Consider the following 25,309-nt stretch of genomic DNA (forward strand, 5'->3'; position numbering starts at 1 on the left):
TTTGATTTCCCTTCTAAATGTTTTTTTTTTCTTTGTCTGAATTTCTCACTTCCTATTTCTCCTCAGTAAGCTTGCCCCATCATCCGAGCCGTTCTGGCTGGGGGTTAGTCAACCAGAACAGCTTACTGAGGAGGAACAGGAAGTGAGAAATTCAGACAAAGGAAAAAAAACATTTAGAAGGGAAATCGAAGGAAAAGGTAAGTGAACCAACAATGCACTAGCTTAAAGGAACCTATTTAGAAAATAAAAAACTACCATTTAAAGTGGATTTAAACCCTCACATATACTTAGTAAAGTGAACAGCCTCAGATTGTACACAGAGATGAAATAAATACTCCTACGTAAGTTTTACATTATATCTGCTGTCTTCAGCTTTATATACTGCTTAAAAAGTGTACAGCCTGTTAGAATGTTCTCTTCCTGATTCACCTGTGGGTGTGGATTCTTGCCATACACTGTGAGACAGCTGATTGGAGGAAAGGCACACACCCCCTCTCCACATAGGCAGAAAAAGCAAGAAACAATGCAGAGCTGTGCTGTGAATAGACCAGCTCTCTGCTAATCTATTTATAGCACCCGCTCAGACACCAAATTCAGTCTGTTTTTATCACAGTTGATGGGGAACTTGTCAGAAGTTATCAGGCTGATAACAGAAGAACGGAGCAGGAGAAAGCCATCGGACCTAGGGCTTTAAAGAGAGATAAGAAAACACTGCAGACATATGTACTGAGCTTACATTTTTATGAATGGGGTTTACATCCACTTTATTCCCAGAAATGTATACATTTGTCTAATTTTGTATCTTTCAAAGTTCACTGGACATTTTTTAAGCCGTTTAAAATTATTTTAACCTTTTATAGTTTATATGATTTATTTTTAATGGGTTTTAAAAAAAAAAAAAAGAAAAAATAAGGCATTTGATGTCCAAAAGACATGGCCCCTGTTAAAACTACTTGTCAGCTTAAAAGAAATGTTTCATCATAGGAAATGGAAATGTCTTGTGGCCTTGGCTGGTTTGGCTTATCTATATACTATATCAGTGTTTGCAAGGTCTGTAATACCATGGAAGTTGGGTCAGATGTTTAGGTTTTTTTTTTTATTTCTACTAAGGGTCTTCAAAAAGTTTCCAAAAAGTGTGGAAACTTTTTGAAGAACTCTCGTATTTTGACATTGACTTTGTAATTGTGTGCAATATTCACAGAATTGTAACAAGTTACTTCTGTATCATTTTTAGATGTCCTAAAAGAACTTGTGCTGCTGAGTCCTCATGATTTTTTGCACACACTTGTTCCATTTTTACAGCACAACCATTGTACATACCATCATAGCAACATCCCAAGTAAGTGGGTTTTATTTTTTATTAAATGATTTATTATTAAATGTTAGATCTTTTTTGTATTGTCCACATCTGTTAATGATCTATATTCATTTTGTAGTAATCCCAGGGCCTTGAAACCAAGTAGTAGTATGTTTTAAGGAGCTAAATTATAAATAGGGATGTGGTGTTTGTTATATGTTTATATCATATAAATTATATTGTGCAAATTATATTTGTGTTTGTATTTAAACACAATTTAAGAACACAGTGCAAAGTATTATTCCAGACGCATCCACTGTGTTAAAAATGTAAAGCTTTTTTTTTTTTTTAAACCACCCCAATACCGGGCACTTTCAGCACCTTTCTACCCAGGCAAGTTTTCAGCGCTATTGCACCTTGAATAACAAATGTGCGGTCCTGAACACTGCACCCATATGAAATGTTTGTAATTTTTTTGAGACCGCTTTCTGTTATTTAATCACCAGATTTTTCTTAAACTAAAAAACTCCAAACATTTTGAACAAAAAAATCTCCTTAATTTCTTATAAAATTTAGCAAATAAGTATTTTTTCTTAAGAGCCGGTTCACACTGGGGCGGCACAAAATTTGGGGGCGACTCTGCAAGGCGTCCTGAAGACGACTTCAGAGGCAACTTGCAAAATGACTTCTGTATAGAAGTCAATGCAAGTCGCCCCGAGTCACCCCCAAAGTCGTACAAGAACCTTTTTCTAAGTCGGAGCGACTTGCGTCGCTCCTATTAGAACGGTTCTATTGAATAGAATGGGACGTGACTTGTCAGGTGGCTGAGTATGAATCGGCTCTGATGTGCGTGATGATCTGTGTAAATGTCCCCTGTCACACTTGCAGGTAACCAGCTCTCCTCTCTTCATGCTGTGACAGCGTGTGAGAAAAGGAATGCCGATAACCAGCAAGTTTGTTTACATGTGATTAGACACAGCTGATCACATGGTAAAGGGCCGCTGTGATAGGCCCTGTACAGCGCTGTGTGTTCAGCGCTTGAGCATAGTTCTGGGAGGACATCCATGGACGCCCTCCCATTAACAAGAGGGCTGCGCCATAGCTGTCTTTCGGCTATAGCTTATTAATGAGGTAGTCAATATGATCACAATATGATCACAAATGTGTAACCTCATAGAAGATTAGTATGAATAATTGTTTTGCTTTAGTATATAAATAGTTTTCCCACCATGTCCCTTCCATATCCATGTGGCATGCACAGGTTTTTACTCTTTATTCCCTATATATGGTTACTCGTTGGAGTCCTAGACCAAGGGTGCTCAACGAGTGGCCCGCAGAGCCCTCTGGTGTGGCCTGCAACTTCAAACCAGGGAAGTGCATGCCCATGCTCTGGGATGGCGGATCAGCAAGCCCAGATCGCAATTAACGGGTTGTCAACCCGCAATTGGATTGCATGGAGCACCGGCAATCCCAGGCAAAGTCATACCAAGTGCTCTTTGCCTGGGACCTTACTAGCAGCCTGGAGAGCGATGCCACCAGAAGCTGGAATAGGAAAAGGTCAATGTATTAAACCTCACATACACTGCACTTTTGCAATGGTTATATTTGCAAGAAAAGAAGGGTTAGCAGTCTGCTTTCTCACTGATCCATAGGTGCAGTGTGGAAAAGATGATCCGCACTCCAGTCGTTGCTTTTAAACAATTGACATATTTATTGACGAGCCACAGTGGACAAAGGCAAATAGGAAAGGTTGACGCGTTTCAGTCTATAAGGCCTTAGTCATAACCTCATAGGTGCAGTGCACCTTCAGCTTTGCTGTGGGTTAGCTGCACTAAGCCATAGACTTCTATTATATCCTGCAGGTTTGGTGCACTTTCTGAACGTGCACTACACCTGCAAGATTTAATAGAAGTCTATGGCAAAGCGCAGGAAAGCCGCAGGTACACTGCACTGTACCCGCTGTGCTGATAAACCACAGTGCAGCAGTGTAAAAGTAGTCTTACCGGGGACTCGGGACAGTAAGGGCTCAATTAAATTTGTAGTTGGAGGGGCGGTAAAACCCCATAGTTTGTTGTGGCCCGTAACTGGTTACCATATCACTTAAAAAAGGTTACGCACCCTGTCCTGGGCTGGTCGGGTTATCTGCATATCTCCACCTCTTTCTTTAGGAATAAAGATTGGTCCCACATCCCTAACCTTTTTCTTCTTTAATATGATGGGCGGCCTTATAAGCTGGGAGGGTTAGGTGATGGTAGCAGTTTTGAAATGCGTAACAATACCCTTTGATTTCCATATGCCTAGATTAAATTTGCCCTTTTTTGTTACCTGTTTGTTTATTTTAATTATTGTGTTCCCCCTCCCCCCCTTAGTGTCTCTTGGTCCATACTTTCCATGCCGTGAAAACATGAAACTCATTGGAGGAAAAAGCAATATTCGCCCCCCTCGTCCAGAACTTAACATGTGCCTCTTGCCTACAATGGTTGAATCCAGCAAGGTGGGTACAATATAGATGAGCACAAAAACGCAAAATGTCCCCCACACTGTCCTGGCTGCCAAGAAACACAAAACACTGTAATGGTATCCTGTCTGTCATATAGGGATGTACTGTGAAATCTTCAGGGGGCCAAACATAGACCCATCATTTACAATTCCCCATTGAGGTGCATCAATTTAGGCAGCAAGGTTGCCAACTGTCTATTTACAGATAGTTTGTAAAAATCAGCACTGAAATCTCTCTATATGCACTTGGCGATGCTGAGGAATGCTAGGTGTAGTTTACTACTATGCATTCTCTCCACTTTCTTTCTTTTTATTTTTGTCCTAGTCCTAGGGAGAAGAGGCCCCCTGTCCTTCTTCTTTTTTCTTCTTTTTTTCTTTACATTTTTGTGTGGGGTTTACAAGTTGCACCCAAATTGCATTTGTATAATGCTGGTGTGACTTTAATGTGACTTTTGTGGGATTTACATTGAAGTCTTTTGATCTTAAGTCGCATAAAGGTCGGACTGAAACCATGCATGAACTGCTTTGAAGTCACACAGATATGAAAAGTTATCATTGGGAAACATAAGTGTAACCTGATTGGTTTGTGTAAAAGTTATAGCTTTGCACAGTCATTCACAGATATTTAAAGTGGCTGTAAACCCTTACAGACCACTTTTACCTACAGGTAAGCCTAGATTAAGGCTTACCTGTAGGTACAAGAAATATCTCCTTAAACCTGCACGGTTTAGGAGATATTTGCAAAAGACAGGCACCGATGTCTATGGCAAATGGCACGCCGGGCGCACTGAGCGTGCCACTTCTAATGGCGATCATGGCGGCGCAGGAGGAGGGGAACGGAAGTGACGTCATTGCGGCTCCAGCCATTCACAGTGCCGGAGCCGCGATACCCATAAGTCACTCTGGGAGTGATGGCGGCGACGGAGGAGGGGAACGAGGACTGCTGTGGGGCCTTCGATCTAAGGTAAGTAATTCATAATGAGCTAGTATGCTATGCATACTAGCTCATTATGCCTTTGTCTTTTAGGGTGTATTTTTGTTTCTTCCCCCCCGAGGCTTTACTTCCTCTTTAAGTGATACATCAATCTATATAAGTATATGAAAAAAAGGAATAAACCAGGGACACAGAACTATAAATAAGAGATGAAAAATGTTTGCAGTAATATAGAATGCATCATTTTCTTTGACTAAAGATATGAATTTCGGCTGTAGAAAATATATAGAATAGAGGCTGGCCAGTACTGACTACATTGAGGACAGTAGAAGCTAAAGATAAAATAGTTCCCATTTTTTTGAAACAGTCTCCCGGGTTTATCCTAGACTCTTCTTTCCTTTCTTCCACCATCTGACAATACTCACAATCTCTTCTGCCAGCCTCTCAGAAGCCCAACTGTCCTTTCTGCCTTTGTCACCAGCGAATCTCAGTAGATGACGTTGGCAATCTAACTTTTTACAAGTTGCATCTTTCTAAGCGTGAAGAATTCCCAGAATTCTCATTTGTTTCTGGTTCTAAACATAAAACCTGTTTTAATTGTTGCTCTTACTTTTTTTTTTTTTAGGGTAAAGATGATGTGTATGACCGCATGCTGCTAGATTACTTGTCTTCATATCACCAGTTTATTCATCTCCTTTGCCGTGTAGCAATCAATTGTGAGAAGTTTACAGAAGCTTTGATAAAGCTGAGTAAGTAACAATTATAAAATAGACATGTAGTCACAGTTTAAGTTGGTCGATGGTACAGATGTGAGAATCTCAATGTAATATGTACTTCTTGTCAGTGGATAAGACTCGTGTGGTGTTCAGCTCGCTTCTTGGACAAATATCATTTAAGTACAGTTGTCCTTTACCGGGCAGGTTGCACTCAGAAGGGTGGGGGGGATTCTTTTAATACAAATGATAAAATGTACAGTCGTCCCTTAGGAGTTGAGGCTCTACTGTTTGAATTACAACCATTGTATCTGATGGAGAAGTACTTGGGCTAAAAGGCACAGTGTAACAACAAAACCTGGGGAATGCCCAGGGAAAAACCAAGCCTCCTTACCGACCAGCCTGCAGAACAACCAAATGAACCTGTCTAACAGTATGCGTTAAAAAAAGGGGTTTTGTCCGCACGCATTTGCAAACGCATGCGTGAGCCACAGAGCCGCGCCAAGGCACACTGTAATCTGTGGTCCTAACACTAAACAATGAGCGTCCCCACAGTGGAGGCACATGCATTCTAATGGATAGATGAGGGCAGGTGGACTGAAGAGGAGCCACCCCTCCTTAAAGGTACAAGAGCAGACCAAACACCCAGCCTATAGCACAATGGCTGCATAGGTGCTGGTGTACTGCTGGACCAATATAAACACCACAGGTGAAACAAAAACGTGTCCACCACCCCCATCTATTGCTGGCAATTGCAGTAAGTGGCATAGGAAGGCTAACACAGATAACAAAACCTGGGGAATGCCCAGGGAAAAACCAAGCCTCCTTACCGATCAGCCTGCACAGTGTACTGGGGTCACAGCATAACAAAGTACATACAGTATAAAAAAAATCCAGAATACTGGGTCCCGTGTTTTTTTTTAAGGCTGCTTTCACACTGGGGTGGTGTTGGCAGTAAAGCGCTGCTATTTTTAGCGGTGCTTTACCATTGTTTTTGTGGAGGTATTCGGCCGCTAGTAGGGTGCTTTTAACCCCCGCTAGTGGCCAAAAAAGGGTTTAAAACCACCCATTGATTTCAATAGGCAGGAGAGTTTGAGGAGCGGTGTATACACCGTTCCAAAGATGCTGCTTGCAGAAGTTTTTTTTTTTTATCGTCCTGCCAGCGCATTGCTCAGTGTGAAAGCACTCAGGCTTTCACACTGAGACTACAGGGGAGCCGCTTTATAGGCGCTATTTTTAGCCCAAAAGCCCCTGAAAAACGCCCCAGTGAGAAAGGGGTCTAAGTGTAGAACGAGCGTATGTAGAGGGTGTCCAAACAAGCTTTGGGCCTATAACTGATGCAAAACAACAAACCTAAGGATCAGTGGCAGCCTAGAGAGGCAAAATTTCACGAGAAATCTTGGGTCTTGTATTTCAAATATTGAGAAAATTAACGTCTCTTTAAAAAAATAAAAAGGGAAAGCAATAGCAAGGAACAGTAGGATGGAAGAGGGAAGTGGTGGACAGTGGACCAGGCTGCAACTGGAGTTCCTGGGTAACACAAGGGCAACTGTAGGGTTGTGAGCAATGCAGGATCCATAATTGTTGGTTTTGTAGGCATGCCAAGGGGCCCAGACCTTGAGAAACTTGTCACGGGTACCCAAGAGGATGCTAGACAGTTTTTCAGCAATCATGAAAGCATGCATATTGTCTTCAAGTTCAGGCTCAATTCTTTACTTTCTTTGCAGGTATCCTAATTGCATATGAAGGGCTCTCATTACATCTTGCATTATTTCCTAAACTCTGGACAGAATTATGCCAAACACAGGTATGATAATGTGTTGCATGAACAAGTCTTAAAATGCACATTTTCTGAAGATACATTTTGTTATATGGGCCAAACAGTTGTACGAAGCTCCCCCATATCCATTCACATTTCCCTCAAAATATATTGTCAGCTGTAAAAACTCAGACAAGAAATCGGGTTTTAAAGGTAATGTCAGATTTTTACGCAGTTTGTCTTGATACAGCGCTTTTCCAGAATAGCTGGAATTATACTATTTTACTCTGCAGCCAGCCAATACATTTTTATTTTTTATAATCCTACCCAATAGGGAAAGGAAGGATGAAGAAGTTGATAGTGGATGTTTGTACAGAGTTTTCACAGCTGCCAGCTAGAGATCTGTGGCCATAGGAAAGGGTGCACATAAGCACTTGTATGTAGTGATCTTATATCTCACTTTGGGCTACTCAGGCAGGTTTATGGGGTTATGCGTTCTGCCTATAGCAAGGTGTGAGTTTGTAGAGGGAACCATTTTATAATCTCTTTGGGGACACCACTAACACGACATATGATTTTTAAGTCCTTGTTTATATGTGAACCCTAGATTTCTTTTAGTTTGGAGCTTGCTTTCTTTCTTCAGAAATCAGTCGCTGCTATGAGCTGAGGCTCTGGAACGGTTTTTGTTTTTTTGTTTCCTAATCTCTGGATCTCTTAACCTGCAGACTCCACTGGCAAAAAACTGCATCAAGTTGCTGTGTGAGGATCCTGTTTTTGCAGAATATATTAAAAGTATTCTAGTGGATGAGCGTGTTTTCATCAACAACAATGTGGTATACACATTCCTCACCCATTTCTTGGTAAAGGTACGTATGATCCGTGGTTTTTGTAGAATGAGCTGTCGCCACCTTATAAAATTTGTATACAATAATTTTTTTCCCTTATCCCACAGGTTCAAAATCAGGTCTTCTCAGAAACAAACTGTGCAAGCCTCATTAACACCATTATTACACATGTCATTAATCAGTATCAAAATGTGGAGTCCGACTTTATCAGCAGGATTGAAATTTCCAAAGCAAGCAGCACTTTAAATGGGGTAAGGCCGTAACGTGGTTTCATTTGTGTTTTTTTCCCCTTATAATAAACTGCAGCTAAAAACGTATCTATTTTTTAACTAATTTAAGATTAGGCTGGGAAAGGGAGAGAACTTATATCTAATGCCGGCCATACACAGTTCGAATTTCAAAGATCGTTTCTAAGAATTTTCGTACAAATTTCACACTGTTAGTGGGCTGCAGCAACAGCCAATTTTCGTGCGGCAATCAAATTTGAGGAATCGGTATCAATAGGGGATGCCCATGGAAATTTGACAAAGTTTGGCAGTCGTGGTTGTCTCCTGGAGAGGGTTGATCTCTCTTAACACCAATCCCCCCCTCCCCAGAGAGAGAGAGAGAGAGAGGATATCTCTGATGTGCCATGCTCCATTTTTTCCCCTATGGTTATGTGATGTTTCCTTGAGGTCCCCCTTCTCGGCAAGTTAATTTTTGGCCCCATCGATTCTGTCTGCAATACTTCTATGCCTACGTTTTTTTTTTTTTGTTTTTCTTTTCATTATTTATCATGGTTGCTGTTCATCTGCCTGTTGGTCATATGTATTAAAAATAATTCTCCTGCGCTCTGGTATTTCTTTCCTATGGGGTCATGTAACTCAATTACAAGGTATCTTCCAGAGTCTTGCAGCCCTCCTCAGAATCGTGGGAATTCAAAAGTAACTAAAAGAGAAAAGAGAATGGAGGGCGCACTGACCTAGTGTGATACCGTAACGAGATCTTTATTAAAATGTTAAAATCAATGATCATACTCACAAAATTGAGTTAAAAACAAGCGTTGAAAGACAGTTCGGCAAATGTCCAACAGCACCAGCAGAACAGGACGATTACTTCAGTCCAATGGTATCTGACCGATATTCAGGCTGACGCGTTTCGGGGGCGTATACCTTTCCTCAGAGCCCCGGTGGTCTGCACTGCTCCCTCACCACAAAACTTGTCAGTGTATATATACACAGGTAGAAAGGGCATGTGCTGGAAGGTCATAGGTCGCCCTGCCTACAGGGAGGTAACTCAATGTTGTGAGTATGATCATTGATTTTAACATTTTAATAAAGATCTTGTTACGGTATCACACTAGGTCGGTGGGCCCCTCCATTCTTTTTTCTCTTTTTTTTTTTTTCTCTCTTTTGGTCATATGTATTGTCATGACAATGGGTTACGTCAGTCGAATTTTTTTCTGGTACTGTATTTGTACTGTTTTCTTTACTCAATAAAGAACCCCTGTTTATTAAAAAAAAAAAAAAATAATTTGAGGAATCGGACATTTTCTAATCAATGATGGGTGAATTGGGCAATAAATGTAATGGAAAAACAAATTGTGCAAGAAAAGACAATTCCAGGAGAGAAAATAATATTCCCAGACACAAATTATCTGTAGCAGCATGAAGGCTTGGTCGGCTGAATTTCGAAAATCAATGGTGTATTCATTGGATCACAAAAAACGAACTTTCTGATTTTGAAAATAAAATTTGTTCGAAATTTGACCGTGTATGGCCTGCTTAAGGAGGACACAGCATTACAAAATTGACCGTTTTCCTATCACATCGTCGGCTTTTTCCTGTTGCCACCTGAACAGGCGTCCCTATAGGAAGATTTCCCTTTGATGTTCCCTCCTGCAATAATGTAGAATTTTAAGTTAAACTGCTGTGCGGATGTCAGTCTTTAGGACTGGAAGTAAAGTTTTTTTACCCAATGTAGACAAAGACCGCGCTAGTAATCTGAAAGAATTTCTAATGCGTGAACAGCCCAAAACTAGAAGAAAAATATACATATCATTTTTTTTTTTTTTTTAATCAAAAATATTTTAATTACATTTTACACAATTTCTATACAGCAGACAAAATTTATATTTGGTTTTAATTATTTACATTGCATTTTTTTTTTCCATGTAGGTGTTTTTTTCTTTTTTTTTTCTTTTGTGGCTTTGCAGTCTGAGGTGCAAAATGGGGGAGACAACCTCAGGCACCATAAGGATGTTTATAGGCTTTTGTTTGCCTACCCACTTCTTCTCCAGAAGATTTATGCCGCGTACACCCGATCGGTCAAACCGATGAGAACGGTCTGATGGACTGTTTTCATCGGACCAAACCGATTCGTGTGTGGGCCCCATCGGTTATTTATCCATAGGTTAAAAAAAAGCAATCTTGTTTTAAATTTAACCGATGGATTCCTAACCGATAGAAAAAAAACGATCATTAGTATGCACTTCCATCGGTTAAAAATCCACGCATGCTCAGAATCAAGTCGACGCATGCTTGGAATCATTAAACGTATTTTTTTTCAGCACTTCGTTGTGTTTTACATCACCGCGTTCTGACACAATCGTTTTTTTTAACCGATGGTGTGTAGGCACGACTGACCATCAGTCAGCTTCATCGGTTAACCGATGAAAATGGTCCATCAGACCGTTCTCATCGGATGGACCGATCGTGTGTACGCGGCATAACTCCCCTCCACCACCTGGCCATTTTTTTTTGCGATACGCGTTCATTTAACTTACAATAGCACGATCATTCGACAATTGTCCCCAAATAAAATTTATGTCCTTTTTTTTTTTTTTGCACAAATGGCGCTTTCTTTTGGTGGTATTTGATCACCACTGAGTTTATTAAAAAAAAATTGCTATAAATAAAAAAAGGCCAACAATTTTGAAAAAATATTTTTTACTTTCTGCTATAACACATATTCAATAAAAAAACTGAAAATCTAATTTCTTCATCAATTTAGGCCAATATGTATCTCAATAAGCGTATATTGATTGGTTTGCGCAAAAGTTATAGCGTGTACAAATTTGGGATATATACTGGAATTTTTATTTCATAATTTTTTTACTAGTAATGGCGGCGGTCAGTGATTTCTAGCAGCACTGCAATATTGTGGCGGATATTCGGACACTGACAGAACCAGTGGCACTAATACAGTGATCAGTGCTAAAAATGTGCACTATCACTGTACTAATGACACTGGCTGGAAAGGGGTTAAACAGTTAGGACAATCAAAGGGTTAAATGTGTGCCTAGCCATTGTTTTGTGTGCTTTCACTAGGGGAATTTAAGATTTTATTCCCTGCTTTGTGGGGAAAGAAAGAAAAGGCTTTTAGGGTTTAAAACAGGCTGTAAACAGAAGATATAATCGCTCTTGGGAGGGCCAGCAGGTGTAAACGAGCCCCAATACAGCCATATGGCTGCAAGTTCATACAATTTGCTTTACCTACTGGTGCATTTTTCTCCCACAAAGACTTAGAGAGGAGTAGCAGGAGACTAATCATATGAGCACCATGATATGGAACCACGCCACCTGGATCACTTTGCTTTTGCAGCCAGCTGAGAAAAGCGGGCGAAAGCCGATGGCTGCTACTGCAGCAGACATCCGATTGTGCCTAATCCTTCACTATGTATGTCCAAACTGGTTAAAGTGTCTGTAAACCCTTACATATACCCAGTAAAGTGACTAGCCTCAGGTTATACACAGACATGAAACAAATCCTCCTACATAAGTTATATCTGTTTATCTGCAGTCTTCTCTACATCCATGCAAAGTCCAGAATTTATAACGCTTGTCTTGAGATTTCAGAAAACGGGGGTTGGAGAGCTGAAATTACTCTGCAGAGCTGATTGCTGTGAAGGGACACCCCTCGTAGGAACAGAGCTGAGGCTTTCAATCACAGGTTGTGTGCTGGAGCTCCCTCCCCTGTCACCATTTTTTCATTGGTGTCAAGAAAACCTGTCTGCTGATAGAGGAATGGGGCAGAAGACATAAATGACACTTGGTGCTCTTAATTGAGACAAGTGCAGAGTTATATTCTTTGCTCATATTTCAGGTCTGAGGTTTACAACCACTTTAAAGAAGTAAATGGAGTGATCTTTGTTTATTTTGTTCTTTAAGATTTTTAACAAAGAGCAAGCTTATTGGCCATTTGGTAATACAATGGCTTTTACCTTGCCAATCGTTATGTGAAGAATTCAATTGGTAATTGATTGATTTTTGCATTGCCAGTGAAAATGTACCCTCTACTCTCTTCTGCACATCAGTGTATATCTTTAACCACTTAAGGACCGCCTCATGTGTACATATACGTCAGCAGAATGGCACAGGCAGGCACATGTACGTATATATACGTGCCCTGCTTGACGTGGGTGGGGGGTCCGATCGGGACCCCCCCCCCCCCCGTACATGCGGCGGTCCCCGTGGCTTCAGGAGCGATCCGGGACGACGGCGCGGCTATTCGTTTATAGCCGCTCCGTCGCGATCGCTCCCCGGAGCTGAAGAACGGGGAGAGCCGTGTGTAAACACGGCTTCCCCGTGCTTCACTGTGTCGGCGCATCGATCGCGTCATTCCCTTTATAGGGAAGACACGATCGATGACGTCATTCCTACAGCCACACCCCCCTACAGTTGTAAACACACACAAAGTAAACCCTAACTCCTACAGCGCCGATGTGGTTAACTCCCAAACTGCAACTGTCATTTTCACAATAAAGAATGCAATTTAAATGCATTTTTTGCTGTGAAAATGACAATGGTCCCAAAAATGTGTCAAAATTGTCCGAAGTGTCCGCCATAATGTCGCAGTCACGAAAAAAATCGCTGATCGCCGCCATTATTAGTAAAAAAAAAATGCAAAAAAACTATCCCCTATTTTGTAAACACTATAAATTTTGCGCAAACCAACTGATAAACGATTATTGCGATTTTTTTTACCAAAAATAGGTAGAAGAATACGTATCGGCCTAAACTGAGGGAAAAAAAATGTTATATATGTTTTTGGGGGATATTTATTATAGCAAAAAGTAAAAAATATTGCATTTTTTTCAAAATTGTCGCTCTATTTTTGTTTATAGCGCAAACAATAAAAAACGCAGAGGTGATCAAATACCACCAAAAGAAAGCTCTATTTGTGGGGAAAAAAAGACGCCAATTTTGTTTGGGAGCCACGTCGCACGACCACGCAATTGTCTGTTAAAGCGACGCAGTCCCGAACTGTAAAAACCCCTTGGGTCTTTAGGCAGCATTTTGGTCCGGGGCTTAAGTGGTTAATGCTTTTATTGTTATAATAGCTTTTTCCCTTCGCTTCTGCCCTTTAGGATCTCAGAGCATTGACTTTGCTCCTCTCGGTTCACACTCCAAAACAACTCAACCCAGCCTTAATACCCACATTACAAGATCTCCTAAGTAAATGTAGAGCCTGCCAGCAGCAAAGAACCTCAATACAAGAGCAAGAATCCAAAGAAGGTAAAACAAAAGGTCAGTAAGAAATGGCGTTTTCCTCCTGGTAGCTGATTCTTGCATCAGTTACATATAATCACTTTCCGGATTACCAGAGGGGAAAAAACGACATCTCACCATAAATCTTTTGTTTTTATAGGAATGCAGCTCTTCCAGGTATGACTATATAAGTCTTCATCAGTGCGGCAAACTCGGGAACCAGAAATCCTGGATGTTTAACTAGTTCAGGACACTGGACAGGCTACAAACACCCTAAAAAAACATCTTCAAAAGTATAGGGTGTGTGTAGCATGTCCAGTCTTTCCACCCTGCTGGCTTGTTTGTCCTTAAGAAAAAATATATGTATTACCTTGTCATATTGGGCAATGACAACGTTTTTGGCAAATGAACAAGTTCAGAACCGGTGCAGAAATGTACAAATTGCTGTGGTTCATGGTGGGGGGGGGGGGTGTAGCTGTAGCCATAGCCACTAGCAATAATCACTGTGGGGTAGATCCACAGAGATCTGCACCCGCGCAGCGTATCAGAGATACGCTACGCTGCCGTACCTTACCTGGCTTTAGTTCGAATCCTTAAAGATTTTGCACCGTAAGTTACGGCGGCGTAGTCTATCTCTGGCGGCGTAACGGCGCGGAATTCAAATCGGCGATTAGGGGGCGTGTTTCATTTAAATGAAGCGCGTCCCCGCGCCGAATGAACTGCGCATGCGCCGTCCCGAAATTTCCCGCCGTGCATTGCGCTAAATGACGTCGCAAGGACGTAATTTTTTTTTAACATAGACGTGAATTACGTCCATCCTGATTCACGGACGACTTGCGCAAAAAAAAAAAAATTCAAAATAAACGCGGGAACGACGGCCATACTTAACATGGCAAGTCTATCTATACGCCGCAAAACAGCAGCTTTAACTATACGCCGGAAAAAGATGACTAGAGACGACGTAAGAGAATGCGACGGCCGCGCGTACGAGACGACGAGAACTCCACCCAGCGGACGCCGAAGTATTGCATCTAAGATCCGAAGGCGGACGAAGCCATACGCCTGTCGGATCTAACCCAGATGCCGTCGTATATTGGTTTGAGGATTCAAACCAAAGATACGACGCAGGAAATTTGAAAGTACGCCAGCGTATCAGTAGATACGCCGGCGTACTCGCTCTGTGGATCTGCCCCTGTGTGTTCTTCAGCCCAGGCAGCTCCCTGTGACCGGGAGAACACGATATCTCTGCGGGAGGGATTCCTCCCACGCTGATTCTGTTGATGAGGGAGTCCAGCATTTTTCTTTCCTGCAACCTATGGCCAGCTTAAGTTCCCCGTTATGACTTGGTATCAGCCACTTGTAATGCCCTGTACATTAAAATTCAGACTTGGAGACAGAGGGGCCACACTAGGAATCCTTCAGGTTTGCTGATTGCTCATGTGCAACATGAAACTAAATTGGGGAGTGATCAGAGGGATAACGTCTTCTGTTTACTGCTCCTATATTGTCCGGTCACAGGATGGGGATGGAGAAATAAACAATGCTGTGCCAGTCACAGGATGGGGATGGAGAGATAAACCATGCTGTGCCAGTCACAGGATGGGGATGGAGAGATAAACCATGCTGTGCCAGTCACAGGATAGGGATGGAGAGATAAACCATGCTGTGCTGCTTAACTGTAGCAGAGAAATATCACACTGTTCACACTGAATGGGCTTTGGAATTGCGCTACTTCAGTGCGATTTCAAAGCCGTCGGCCAGGTCGATTTAATGTGCGGCTTGCTGATATCTGTGTGACTTCCTGCACAGACGTCTATGCAAGTTGCACATGAAATCGCCAAACCTTTTCAAATTCGGTGCAAAGTCGGAGTCGCACCGATTTGAACTAGGTACAAATAGGGTGCGACTTGTGCCATTTTAAAATGCCCAATCTCATGACAAGTTGCTTCGGTGTGAATGCACATGTATCTGTCAGACCCCTGATGGCTTCTCTGCTCGGAGTCCAAAGTGTTGACCTGATGCTCTCCTGGCCACAGGTCAGGATTTGACAGTTGTGAACCCAGAAGTGCTCAGAGCTCTTACAGGGTCAGTGCACAGAGGAAGAGGTGCTACCATAAAATCATTGATCTATAATCTTTCTCACTGCTGAGGGCAGAGATGCTCTATAACATATTGGTGTCACCATTTTTCATATACTTGATAGGAAATTAATAAAAGTGACTGTCCCGCACTACTGAAGACATTTTAAGTTTAAACATTTTGTTTTATCTTTTTAGATGATGAAGGTGCTACTCCAGTAAAACGGCGGCGAGTTAGCAGCGATGAAGAACACATTGCTGACAGCTGTATGACTGATCTAAAAACAGAGCGTGAAGCATCTACCCCCACAAGCACATCTGACAATGAGACAAGAGACTCTTCAATTATTGATCCAGGAACAGAGCAAGATCCACCCTCACCATCGCCGCTGTGTGCTAAAGAATACAGAATAGAAGTGCCGCCATCTATCCCAGAAGACATACTGCCTGCGAGGCCACAGTCAGCAGACGAGCAGCCTGGCTGCAGCGTGAAGTTCGAAGAGAGCAAAGAAGAGAAACCGCTCCAGAGCCCAAAGGAGACAAATGTAACAGAAGAGGACAGCGAGCTCCCTTCCACTTCCATTTCTGCGGTACTAGCTGACTTGGCAGACTTGAGGAGCTGTGATGGGCAGCCATCACCCACGCAGGACAGCCAGGAGCTCAGCCTGTCATTAAACTGCGAGCATTCCAGGGGACTTTTTAGTCATGTACAACAAAATGACATTTTAGATACCCTGTGCAGGACCATTGAGTCCACCGTTCTTGTGGTCTCAAGGATATCAGGAAAAGAAAACAAAGCTGCTTCTTGACATTAGTTGTAGCACGTCTGCTTTTAAATCTTTTTTTGTTTTTTTTTTGTTGTTTTTTTTTAAGCTGTTTGTATACAAGTTTTGCAGTTTTCTTTTCGATTTTGTGCTTCAGTTTGTCAAGTGCTTTCTGCTTGAATGGCAAGCTAGGATTTATATGCTTCATTCTTGTTCAGGCAGAAGTCAAGAAACAAAAGTTGCATCTGCAATTTACTTTGTTAAGGCCAATCATAATGGTTATGTTTTATGTAATTCAGGTTCGCTGTAGTGGCAACTCATTTAAATGGCCGCTTGGAAAAATAGGGGTGCGTTTACCCCTCCTTGCCCAATCTAATGTAATTTAAACTTGTCATTTTTACCGTGTATAATATGGTGTCCTCTGTGCCAGTTTTGTACCTTATAATAGAGGCAGTTGCCTCAATTCGCTGTGGTTCTTATTATCAAAATTAAGTTTACTTGTACTAAACCACAAGAAATTTGATTCTGTAAAGAATCCTCTCTAGCTGTGGCCTGGCAGTATATATGGTGCTTTATTTAACAGAATACCTGTGGAGGAAATGAAGCACACTTGATGTAAAAAAGAAAAAGACAAAAAAAGTAATTGTTTTATTTTATTGACATGATTGATCGCTATTCTGTGCACTTCATTAAACTAATTGTGACAACTTTTCATTTTTGTGTATATTGGCCTCCTTTTGGAATTTCTGTAGACACACCACATTATATTGACTTAGTACGTTAAGGTTTTGTTCCGCAAGAAACACGAGCACCACCCTGTTCAGGTTGTCAGAGATTTTTTGTTGAAGCGAAAAGGAAAATAAATTTGCATTTTGTTTTAAAAATACATATATATATATATATATAGTTTGTTTAAAAGAACTATGAAAACTTTAGTGAACATTGTTACAAAACTACCTATTTTAAATCTGTTCTGCCACGGTTCGTCCTGAAGAATACAAATCTATTAATAAAAAAAATCTTGTTCTGTGACTCTTATTGAGTCCACAAAATATAGTCCTGTTTCAAAACCTGTTTTTTTTTTTTTTGCTTTTTTTGCGCTAAGAAGATTTTTCCATAAGTTGGGTATATTTAGTTAATATCGACAAATAGGACTAATCTTGTTAACCTAGCAGGTTCTTTGTTGCATCTTCCAAACAGGAATGATTGAATCAAATTTATTGCTACTGACAAGTAGAGTGTGTTATAAATGGAGATCAATATAGTTTTCCATGAGGTATTTCCCGACCTGCCCACATTGACCATTTAGAGCTCATTCACCTGAGTGGTGAATTGTCTTACAGAGGAACACACCCACCGTCCCTTCTCTTGCCCTAGCTACATCATTTCTATGGATTTTTGGAGCCGTCATTTATACCCAATGTTTATGAGCACAGACTTGGACCATACCAAGCAGAAAATGCATGGGTCTTTGCATGCCACTTTCCATTCTTGTGCTTTGCTTGAATGAAAATTGTATTCGTTCTTGGATTTTGTCACTGGTACAGCAAAGGCTGACCCAAGTGCAGAGGAATGGAAAAGTGTGGAACTTCATCTTCAAAATGTAGATCAGAGCTCATCTAGATGAACCCTAGAGTTAAATTCAGATGTATTTTTCCTATTGGTGGTTTTGTGACCAATTAGCATTTTACACAACTGTCATATACCAAAAATCATGCTGTTTATCAGATCATTGTGAAACATTTATAATTCTTAAAGCGGAGTTCCAGTAGTTTTTATGTTTATTAAAAGTCAGCAGCTACAAAAAGTGTACCTGCTGACTTTTAATAAACACACTCACATGTCCCATGTTCCAGCGATGCGGCCATCTGAACCCTCGGTTTTCTCGCCGGCTGTGGCATGACAAGTGTGGCACCCGGCTGTGACAGCTTGCAGCTTCACAGCCGGGTGCACACTGCACGTGCTGGGCAATCTTCTGTCCCAGAAGATTGCAGGGAAGGAGGGGGAGAGGAGAACTTCTGCTCCAGTCGCCTAGGTGGCCGGAGCGGAAGTGGAAGCTGGGTACCTGTCAAAACTAGGGAAATAAAGGTCCGTCGGTCTGCATGTACCTTTTATTTTCCTTGTTCCGCACACCCACCAGTGGACTAGGGATGGGCATGGCAGGTCTCCCTTTCCTGCTAAAGATCTGGAAGCAACGTGTTAGATCAGGGATCCTCAAACTACAGCCCTACAGCTGTTGTAGAACTACACATCCCATGAGGCATTGTAACACACTGACATTCACAGACACGACTAGGCATAATGGGAATTGTAGTTCCTGAACAACTGGAGGGCCGTAGTTTGAAGACCCCATCTGTTAGATGTTACTTCTGGGTCCTGGTGTATCGATCTGCACTCCATTAGCTTCATTGGAGGGCAGGGAAGAAATCAGGAGTCTTTAATAGAGATCCTGTCACCAAAAAAAAAAACCTTACAACATTTTGTCCCCAGGATTGCTTTTATTGATCAGATTTGTGGTACAATAATGGCAAAACAAAACAGATCAAAATTTAGCAGCATAACAAAATTTTTATCATACAGAGTATATGTGATGCACATACAAAGGAAGGTGAAACTAAGGTTAAAACACATGAGCAGCATGAGAAAATCTCGATCATGAAAGAATAGTATGGACCATCGATGGAAAATAAACAGGTAGCTTCCAAATCTTTTCATAATTCTTAGGACAGTTCCTGCTGATACATAGGTAACGCCATGTCAATTGCAGGCTCCCATGGGAAAGGCCCACTTAAAAAAAAAAAAAATCTTAATTTGTGTAAAATAATAGAAAATGCATTAATAGTTTCGTATACCTGTTCATCCTAAATGCCTAATAAGGCGAGCTCAGGAGCTACTGGGAGGGACAGCTCTAAACTAATATTGATACGTTCAAAGACCTCCATACAGAACTGGGCCACCCTGGGAACAGGTTCAGATCATATGAAAGAAAGTACCAATGGCGGAATGACAATAGGCACAGTCTGGAGACCTGAGTGGATAAATTTGATACAGTCTCTGAGGTGTGTAATGCACTGTGTGAAAGAGTTTAGTCTAAATCTGCTTATCTGCAGAGGAAAGAACTCCAGATTGGTTATCTTCTAAGCATTCCTCCCAAGTTTCCCTATATAGTTTTTTTTTTACTCTACACTCAACAAAGCGAAATAGTCGAGAGGGTTTTTTTAAAGCTGTTTTTGTAAGAGAAGGTCCTGAATTGGTCGCTAAGGTGAAGGAGCCAACAAACTGTGTGACGCAACTGGCAGTAATGGAAGTACAGCCAACGGGGTAGACCGTTCTTAAGGGAGAGGTCGTGGAAGGACATCAGAGACACCCTTAATTCCATGTCCCTAGATCTTGAAAACCACCACCTGTAACTAGAACTGCAGGTTGGGTATGGCCAAATCGCCAAACATAATTGGTAATTGAAGGGTGGACTTCGCTAAACGAGGAGCCACACCATACCAAAGAAAAAAGAGCCCACACAATATCAACCTCCTGAAATAAATTCTGTCCTATCCAGATAGAGCAATTCCTAAAAAAATAAGTTTAAGAAAATGTATGCGGCGCATGAGATTCAAGGATAGGGAAGACCACAAAATGCACTTCTCCTTCAGCTGCTGAAGCATTAGAGATGAATTAAGATGAAAGAAACTACCTAAGGATTTTTATTCATCAGCCCATAATAAAGGAGTGGGGACCGCAGTTTCCCTAGCACCCGGGTCAAGTGGAAAAAGGACCGCTTTATTCCAGTTGATCTGGATCCCTAAGTACTTACCAAACTCATCAAAGATGGCAAAGCGGCCAGCAAGGAGGAGTGTGCATCATGCAAATAGAGCAGGGTGTTGTCTGCATAGAGTAAAATCCTCTCCAAGGGACCATCCCTCAACGAGTCGGGATTCTGACTATAATGGGCAAAGAGGCTCGTGGAAAGCATGCTCCCTGACGGGTTCTTCTCCAAGGAAAATATAATTAGGTTAAAAAAAACACAAGTCCATCTAATTCAACCAAAAAAAAAAAAACATACAATTCCATATACACAATCCTATACCCACAGTTGATCCAGATGAAGGCAAAAAAAACCAGCAAAGCATGATCCAATTTGCTACAGTAGGGGGGGAAATTCCTCCCTGATACCCTGAGGGGAAATCGGATATTCCCTGGATCAACTTTAGCTATAAATGTTTAAAAATAACGTTGTTTTGTGTACACCTAGGAAAGAATTCAGGGCTTTTGTTTAAAGCAATCTACTGAGCTAGCCTTTCTAAACTAGAAGCACTATTGGAAATTTTATTGGTCCTGTTTTTAGCCCATGGAGCACAGTATAGCATGCCCAACCATTGTGGAAAACAAGGCCCAAAGCCAAACCGGCACAGCACCTCCCAGAGAAAGATCCACTCGACTGAGTCAAAGGCTTTCTCTGCATCTAGAAAAGCCCCAACTCCAGCCTTATCATGGTTGCCAGCCAAATTGAGAAAGAGGCAACGGATATTAATGTCAGTGCACTTACCTGGCATAAATCCGGTCTGGTCAACATGAATAAGATCTCCAATTATTGTTGTAATGGTGCGCCAACATTTTTGCCAGCAACTTGGCATCAGCATTAAGCAGAGAAATGGGGATATAGAAGGCACAGTCCTCATGGTCTTTGCCAGGTTTGGGCACCAACACGATAAGGGCTAACGGACCATATCAATGCCGGAGAAGGTGCGATAGGTTGCAGAGTGACAGGTGAACTCCCTATTAGATGGGTAGAAATGATGACATATGTCTGTAAGGGCAAAAGTAGATGTCCATTGTAAGCGGCCAGAAGCCCAGATGGGTGGAGCTTGTCTAAGTCCCGGGATGGTGCCAAGTTAAAATCACCCACCATCAACACATTAGGGACATGGTGAAAAAGATTAAAACAATTTTAAAGTGGGGAAATATAAAATACACCCCAGCACTTACACATCCCATACACATACACACACACACGTGCGCATGCATGCACTTCAGGGCCGCCTACACAGGAAAACGTTGATTGTGATAAACTTGTTACATGTTGCAGCGCATGCCAGAGTGAGGGCAATAGTTCTAGGTCCATTACTTTTAATATATGAAAATATAGAAAAACCAAAGTTTGTCGCTGTTTCACAGGTGCATGCAATTTTAGTGCTTGACATGTTGGGTATCTATTTACTCAGTGCAACCTCATCTTCTATATTTTAACCAAACATTGGGTAATATATTGTGTTTGTGTGCCCTAAAACTAACTTAAAAGTTTTCATCAGATCTTATCCGATCCGCCATGTACGGATGGGTACGTATCCCCATACTTCTGTTTTTTAACGGATCGATCAGGTCGGATGTTAACGGACATGTCTCCGCTGACATCCAACGCTCCATAGAGATGCATGGTCCGCCGTAAAAACAGATTGGCGGACCTGAACGGTCCGTTTGTGTGAAAGGGGCCTTGGGGACACAGGTCTCACCCCTTATTAAAGAACTACTATTCACTCCATGTCAATAGGAATGCAAAAGCAACTTGGGAGATCCAGGGAGGAAGAAGATGCTCTGGTCAGATGTGACCATCATTTAATGGGGTTGATTTATTGAAGGCAATTAGACTGTGCACATTGCAAAGTGCAGTTGCTCCTGAGCTTGGTAAATGAGCAGAAGCTTTGCTGATTTCCATCGTGTGCAAGCAAAAATGCTGTTTTTTTTTTATTTCCTTACAAGTGATTGGGCATTATTTGCAAAGTGAAGGTTTACCTCATTTACTAAGCTCTGGAGCAACTGCACTTTGCAAAGTGTACAGTCTATTTGCTTTTAGTAAATCAACCCCTATGTGTGGCAGAAAACTAACACTGCACATCGCCCTGATGGATGGTGCCAAATACAGGGCAATGTGTTTATTTTTATTTTTTTTATAAAAGATATAGTATATACTGGGCAATCTTAGAAGAAAAGCTGTTAGTCTGCAAAAGACTTGAGACTGGAGTGGAGGTTCACCTCCCAGCAGGACATCGACCCTAAACATACAGCCAGAGCTACAATGGATCGATCAAAGCATATTCATGTGTTAGAATGGCCCAGTCAAAGTCCAGAACTAAATCCAATTGAGAATCTGTGGCGTTACTTGAAAATTGCTGTTCATAGACCCTCTCCATCCAATCTGACAAAGCTTGGGCTATTTTGCAAAGAAGAATGGGCAAGAATGTAACTCTCTAGATGTGCAAAGCTGGTGGAGACATCCCCAAAAAGACTTGCAGCTGTAATTGCAGAGAAAGGTGGTTCTACAAAGTATTGACACAGGGAGGCTGAATACAAATATATAACACACTTTTACATATTCATTTGTAAAAAATATTGACAACCATTTGTCATCTTCCTTCCACGTCACATTATGTGCCACTTTATGTTGGTCTGTCACATAAAATCCCAATAAAATACATTCATGTTTTTGGCTGTTACATGACGAAATGTGGAAAATCTCAAGGGGTATGAATACTTTTTCAAGGCACTGTATAATGTGCAGCACTGCACCTACATGAATGTCTTGGGCCCCGTACACACGAGCGGTTTTCTCGGCAGAATTCAGCAAGAAACTCGATGGGAGACGTATTCTGCCGAGAAAACCGGTCGTGTGTACACTTTTTGCCGAGAAACCTGTCGGAAACTCGTCGAGCCAAAAAGAGAGCATGTTCTCTATTTCCTCGTTGGGCAATGGGAACATTTGGCTCGACGAGTTTTTTGACAGCCGAACAAGGAACTCGATGAGCAAAACGCTGTGTTTTGCCCGTCGAGTTTCTCGGTCGTGTGTACGGGGCCTTAGACTTATTGGGACACAGCGGATGTTCCCCAATAGACATAAATAGGACTACCTGCACAGGGATGCACGGAACACCTGTGCATCCCCTTGAAGGTAAACATGTCCCTGTACGGGGCACATATCGAGTTGCCCCTGTGAAGGTAGCGGGGCTTATTGGATGTATGTGTATACACAAGCTTTGAAAAGACACTGAAGTGCCCCCTATCTCATTGGAACACACGTGACATTGACACCTAAAGATGAATAAGGAACACATAAAGACTGAAGGAAAAGCAAGGCGAAGGAAGAAAGAAGGCTTTACTTCATTACTTTATTTCTACGCCCATTGGTGCCATTTTCACATTATACACTCCATTGTAAATGATATCCATGGTGTAAATAGATTGCCATATTTGGAGTCCCTTATGACAAATAATTGGCTAGAAATGTGTCCGAAGTTGTCTTCTCCTTCCTCTGGATTCACAGATCAGACCACAGAGAACCTCACATTTCGGCGAGTTAGTCTATGATAGTCTTACTATTACTATATGCAACATTTTCTACATCTTTACTGAAAGTACATTTTATTGACAGCTTTGACTAATTCCAGATCATTACCCAATACATGAGAGCCTTGTGTGCCAATATTTGCTGGGCAGCTAGTACTGCTCCTCCTCCTCCACAGTGGCCACAGTATTGGAAACCATTTCCTCTTTGGGTTGGGCATTCTGCAGTGTAGTAGTTGCTGGCATCGGGGTGACCGTGTCAGAAGTCTGCGGAATGTCAATTGTTTCAGCTTTTTTTGTAGAATCCTGCAAGTGGAAAGTAATATTTGTATTTCACAATGGGCAGGTTGACATAGATATCAACATTGATTAGGACCCTCCTTCCTCAGTGCAGCATTCTCATCGTTTGAATCTCATACTTAGCTTTATAGCAATATGGATATTTTTAACCACTTCCATACAGGGCACTTACGCACCTTCCCGCCCAAGCCAATTTTCAGCTTTCAGCACTGTCGCACTTTGAATGGCAATTGCGCGGTCATGCTACACTGTACCCAAACAAAATTGGCGTCCTTTTTTCCCCACAAATAGAGCTTTCTTTTGGTGGTATTTGATCACCTCTGCGATTTTTTTTTAGCGCAACAACTAAAAAAAGACTGAACATTTTGAAAAAAAAATACGTTTTTATTTTTTTCTGTTAATTTTTTTGTAAATAAGTAAGTTTTCTCTTTCAATTACGGGCACTGATATGGCGGCACTGATGGACATCGATGAGGTAGTACTGATGGGCACAGATAAGGTGGCACTGATTGGTGGCGCTGGTATACGGCACTGATGGGCACACATAGGCGGCACTGATGGGCACTCATGGGCGGCACTGGGCACTCATAGGCGGCACAGATGGGCACTCATGGGTGGCACTGATGGATACTTATGGGTGGCACAGATGGGCACTGATAGGTGGGCACTGGGCATGGATGGGCACTGTGGGGTGGCACTGATGGACACTGTGGGGTGGCACTGATGGACACTGTGGGGCGGCACTTATTTTTCCTATGTTGCCAGTCAGTGCCCATTTGTGGGCACTGATTGGCATCTTTTTTTTTTTTTAATGGTTGTGTTTTTTTGTTTTTTTCCTTTTTTTTTTTTTTTTTTTTTTAGACTTTTTTTTTTTTTCAGCCTTTGTTTTTTGTTGTTGCCCTTCCCTGGTCCAGGGTGGGCTTCCCTGGTGGTCCAGTGTGGCGATCCGAGGGGGGGCTGCGCTGATAAACAATCAGCGCGAACCCCCCCTGTCAGGAGAGCCGCCGATCGGCTCTCCTCTACTCGCGTCTGTCAGACGCGAGTGAGGAAGAGCCATCAACGGCTCTTCCTGTTTACATCGTGATCAGCCGTGGTTGGACACGGCTGATCACGTGGTAAAGAGTCTCTGTGAGAGACTCTTTACCGAGATCGGTGTTGCGGGGTGTCAGACTGACACCATGCAACAACGCTCGCCGCAATGCGCGCCCCCGGGGGCGCGCAGCGGCTCAGAATCCTGAGGACGTCATATGACGTCCAGTCAGGATTCTACAACCACTTTGCCGACCTCAATATGTCATTGGCGGGCGGCAAGTGGTTAAA

General features: G+C 42.0%; 2 protein-coding genes across 2 annotated transcripts in view; one reads left to right on the forward strand and one right to left on the reverse strand.

Moving 5' to 3' along the window:
- The window catches only part of USP34 (ubiquitin specific peptidase 34), a 199,320-nt gene extending 182,249 nt beyond the window's left edge, over window positions 1-17,071 (forward strand). The window contains exons 69-76 of the mRNA XM_040347825.1: window positions 1,235-1,339; window positions 3,667-3,791; window positions 5,356-5,479; window positions 7,171-7,250; window positions 7,928-8,068; window positions 8,155-8,298; window positions 13,395-13,554; window positions 15,792-17,071. Coding sequence (XP_040203759.1) covers window positions 1,235-1,339; window positions 3,667-3,791; window positions 5,356-5,479; window positions 7,171-7,250; window positions 7,928-8,068; window positions 8,155-8,298; window positions 13,395-13,554; window positions 15,792-16,402 — 1,490 coding nt within the window. The 3' untranslated portion in view covers window positions 16,403-17,071. The remainder of the gene's footprint in view (window positions 1-1,234; window positions 1,340-3,666; window positions 3,792-5,355; window positions 5,480-7,170; window positions 7,251-7,927; window positions 8,069-8,154; window positions 8,299-13,394; window positions 13,555-15,791) is intronic.
- A 6,413-nt stretch (window positions 17,072-23,484) lies between these two features.
- The window catches only part of LOC120937702 (proteoglycan 4-like), a 68,907-nt gene continuing 67,082 nt past the window's right edge, over window positions 23,485-25,309 (reverse strand). The window contains exon 27 of the mRNA XM_040351120.1: window positions 23,485-23,995. Coding sequence (XP_040207054.1) covers window positions 23,843-23,995 — 153 coding nt within the window. The 3' untranslated portion in view covers window positions 23,485-23,842. The remainder of the gene's footprint in view (window positions 23,996-25,309) is intronic.

Source organism: Rana temporaria, chromosome 4 (assembly GCF_905171775.1).
Source record: "Rana temporaria chromosome 4, aRanTem1.1, whole genome shotgun sequence".
In the NCBI taxonomy this organism is placed as follows: Eukaryota; Metazoa; Chordata; class Amphibia; order Anura; family Ranidae; genus Rana; species Rana temporaria.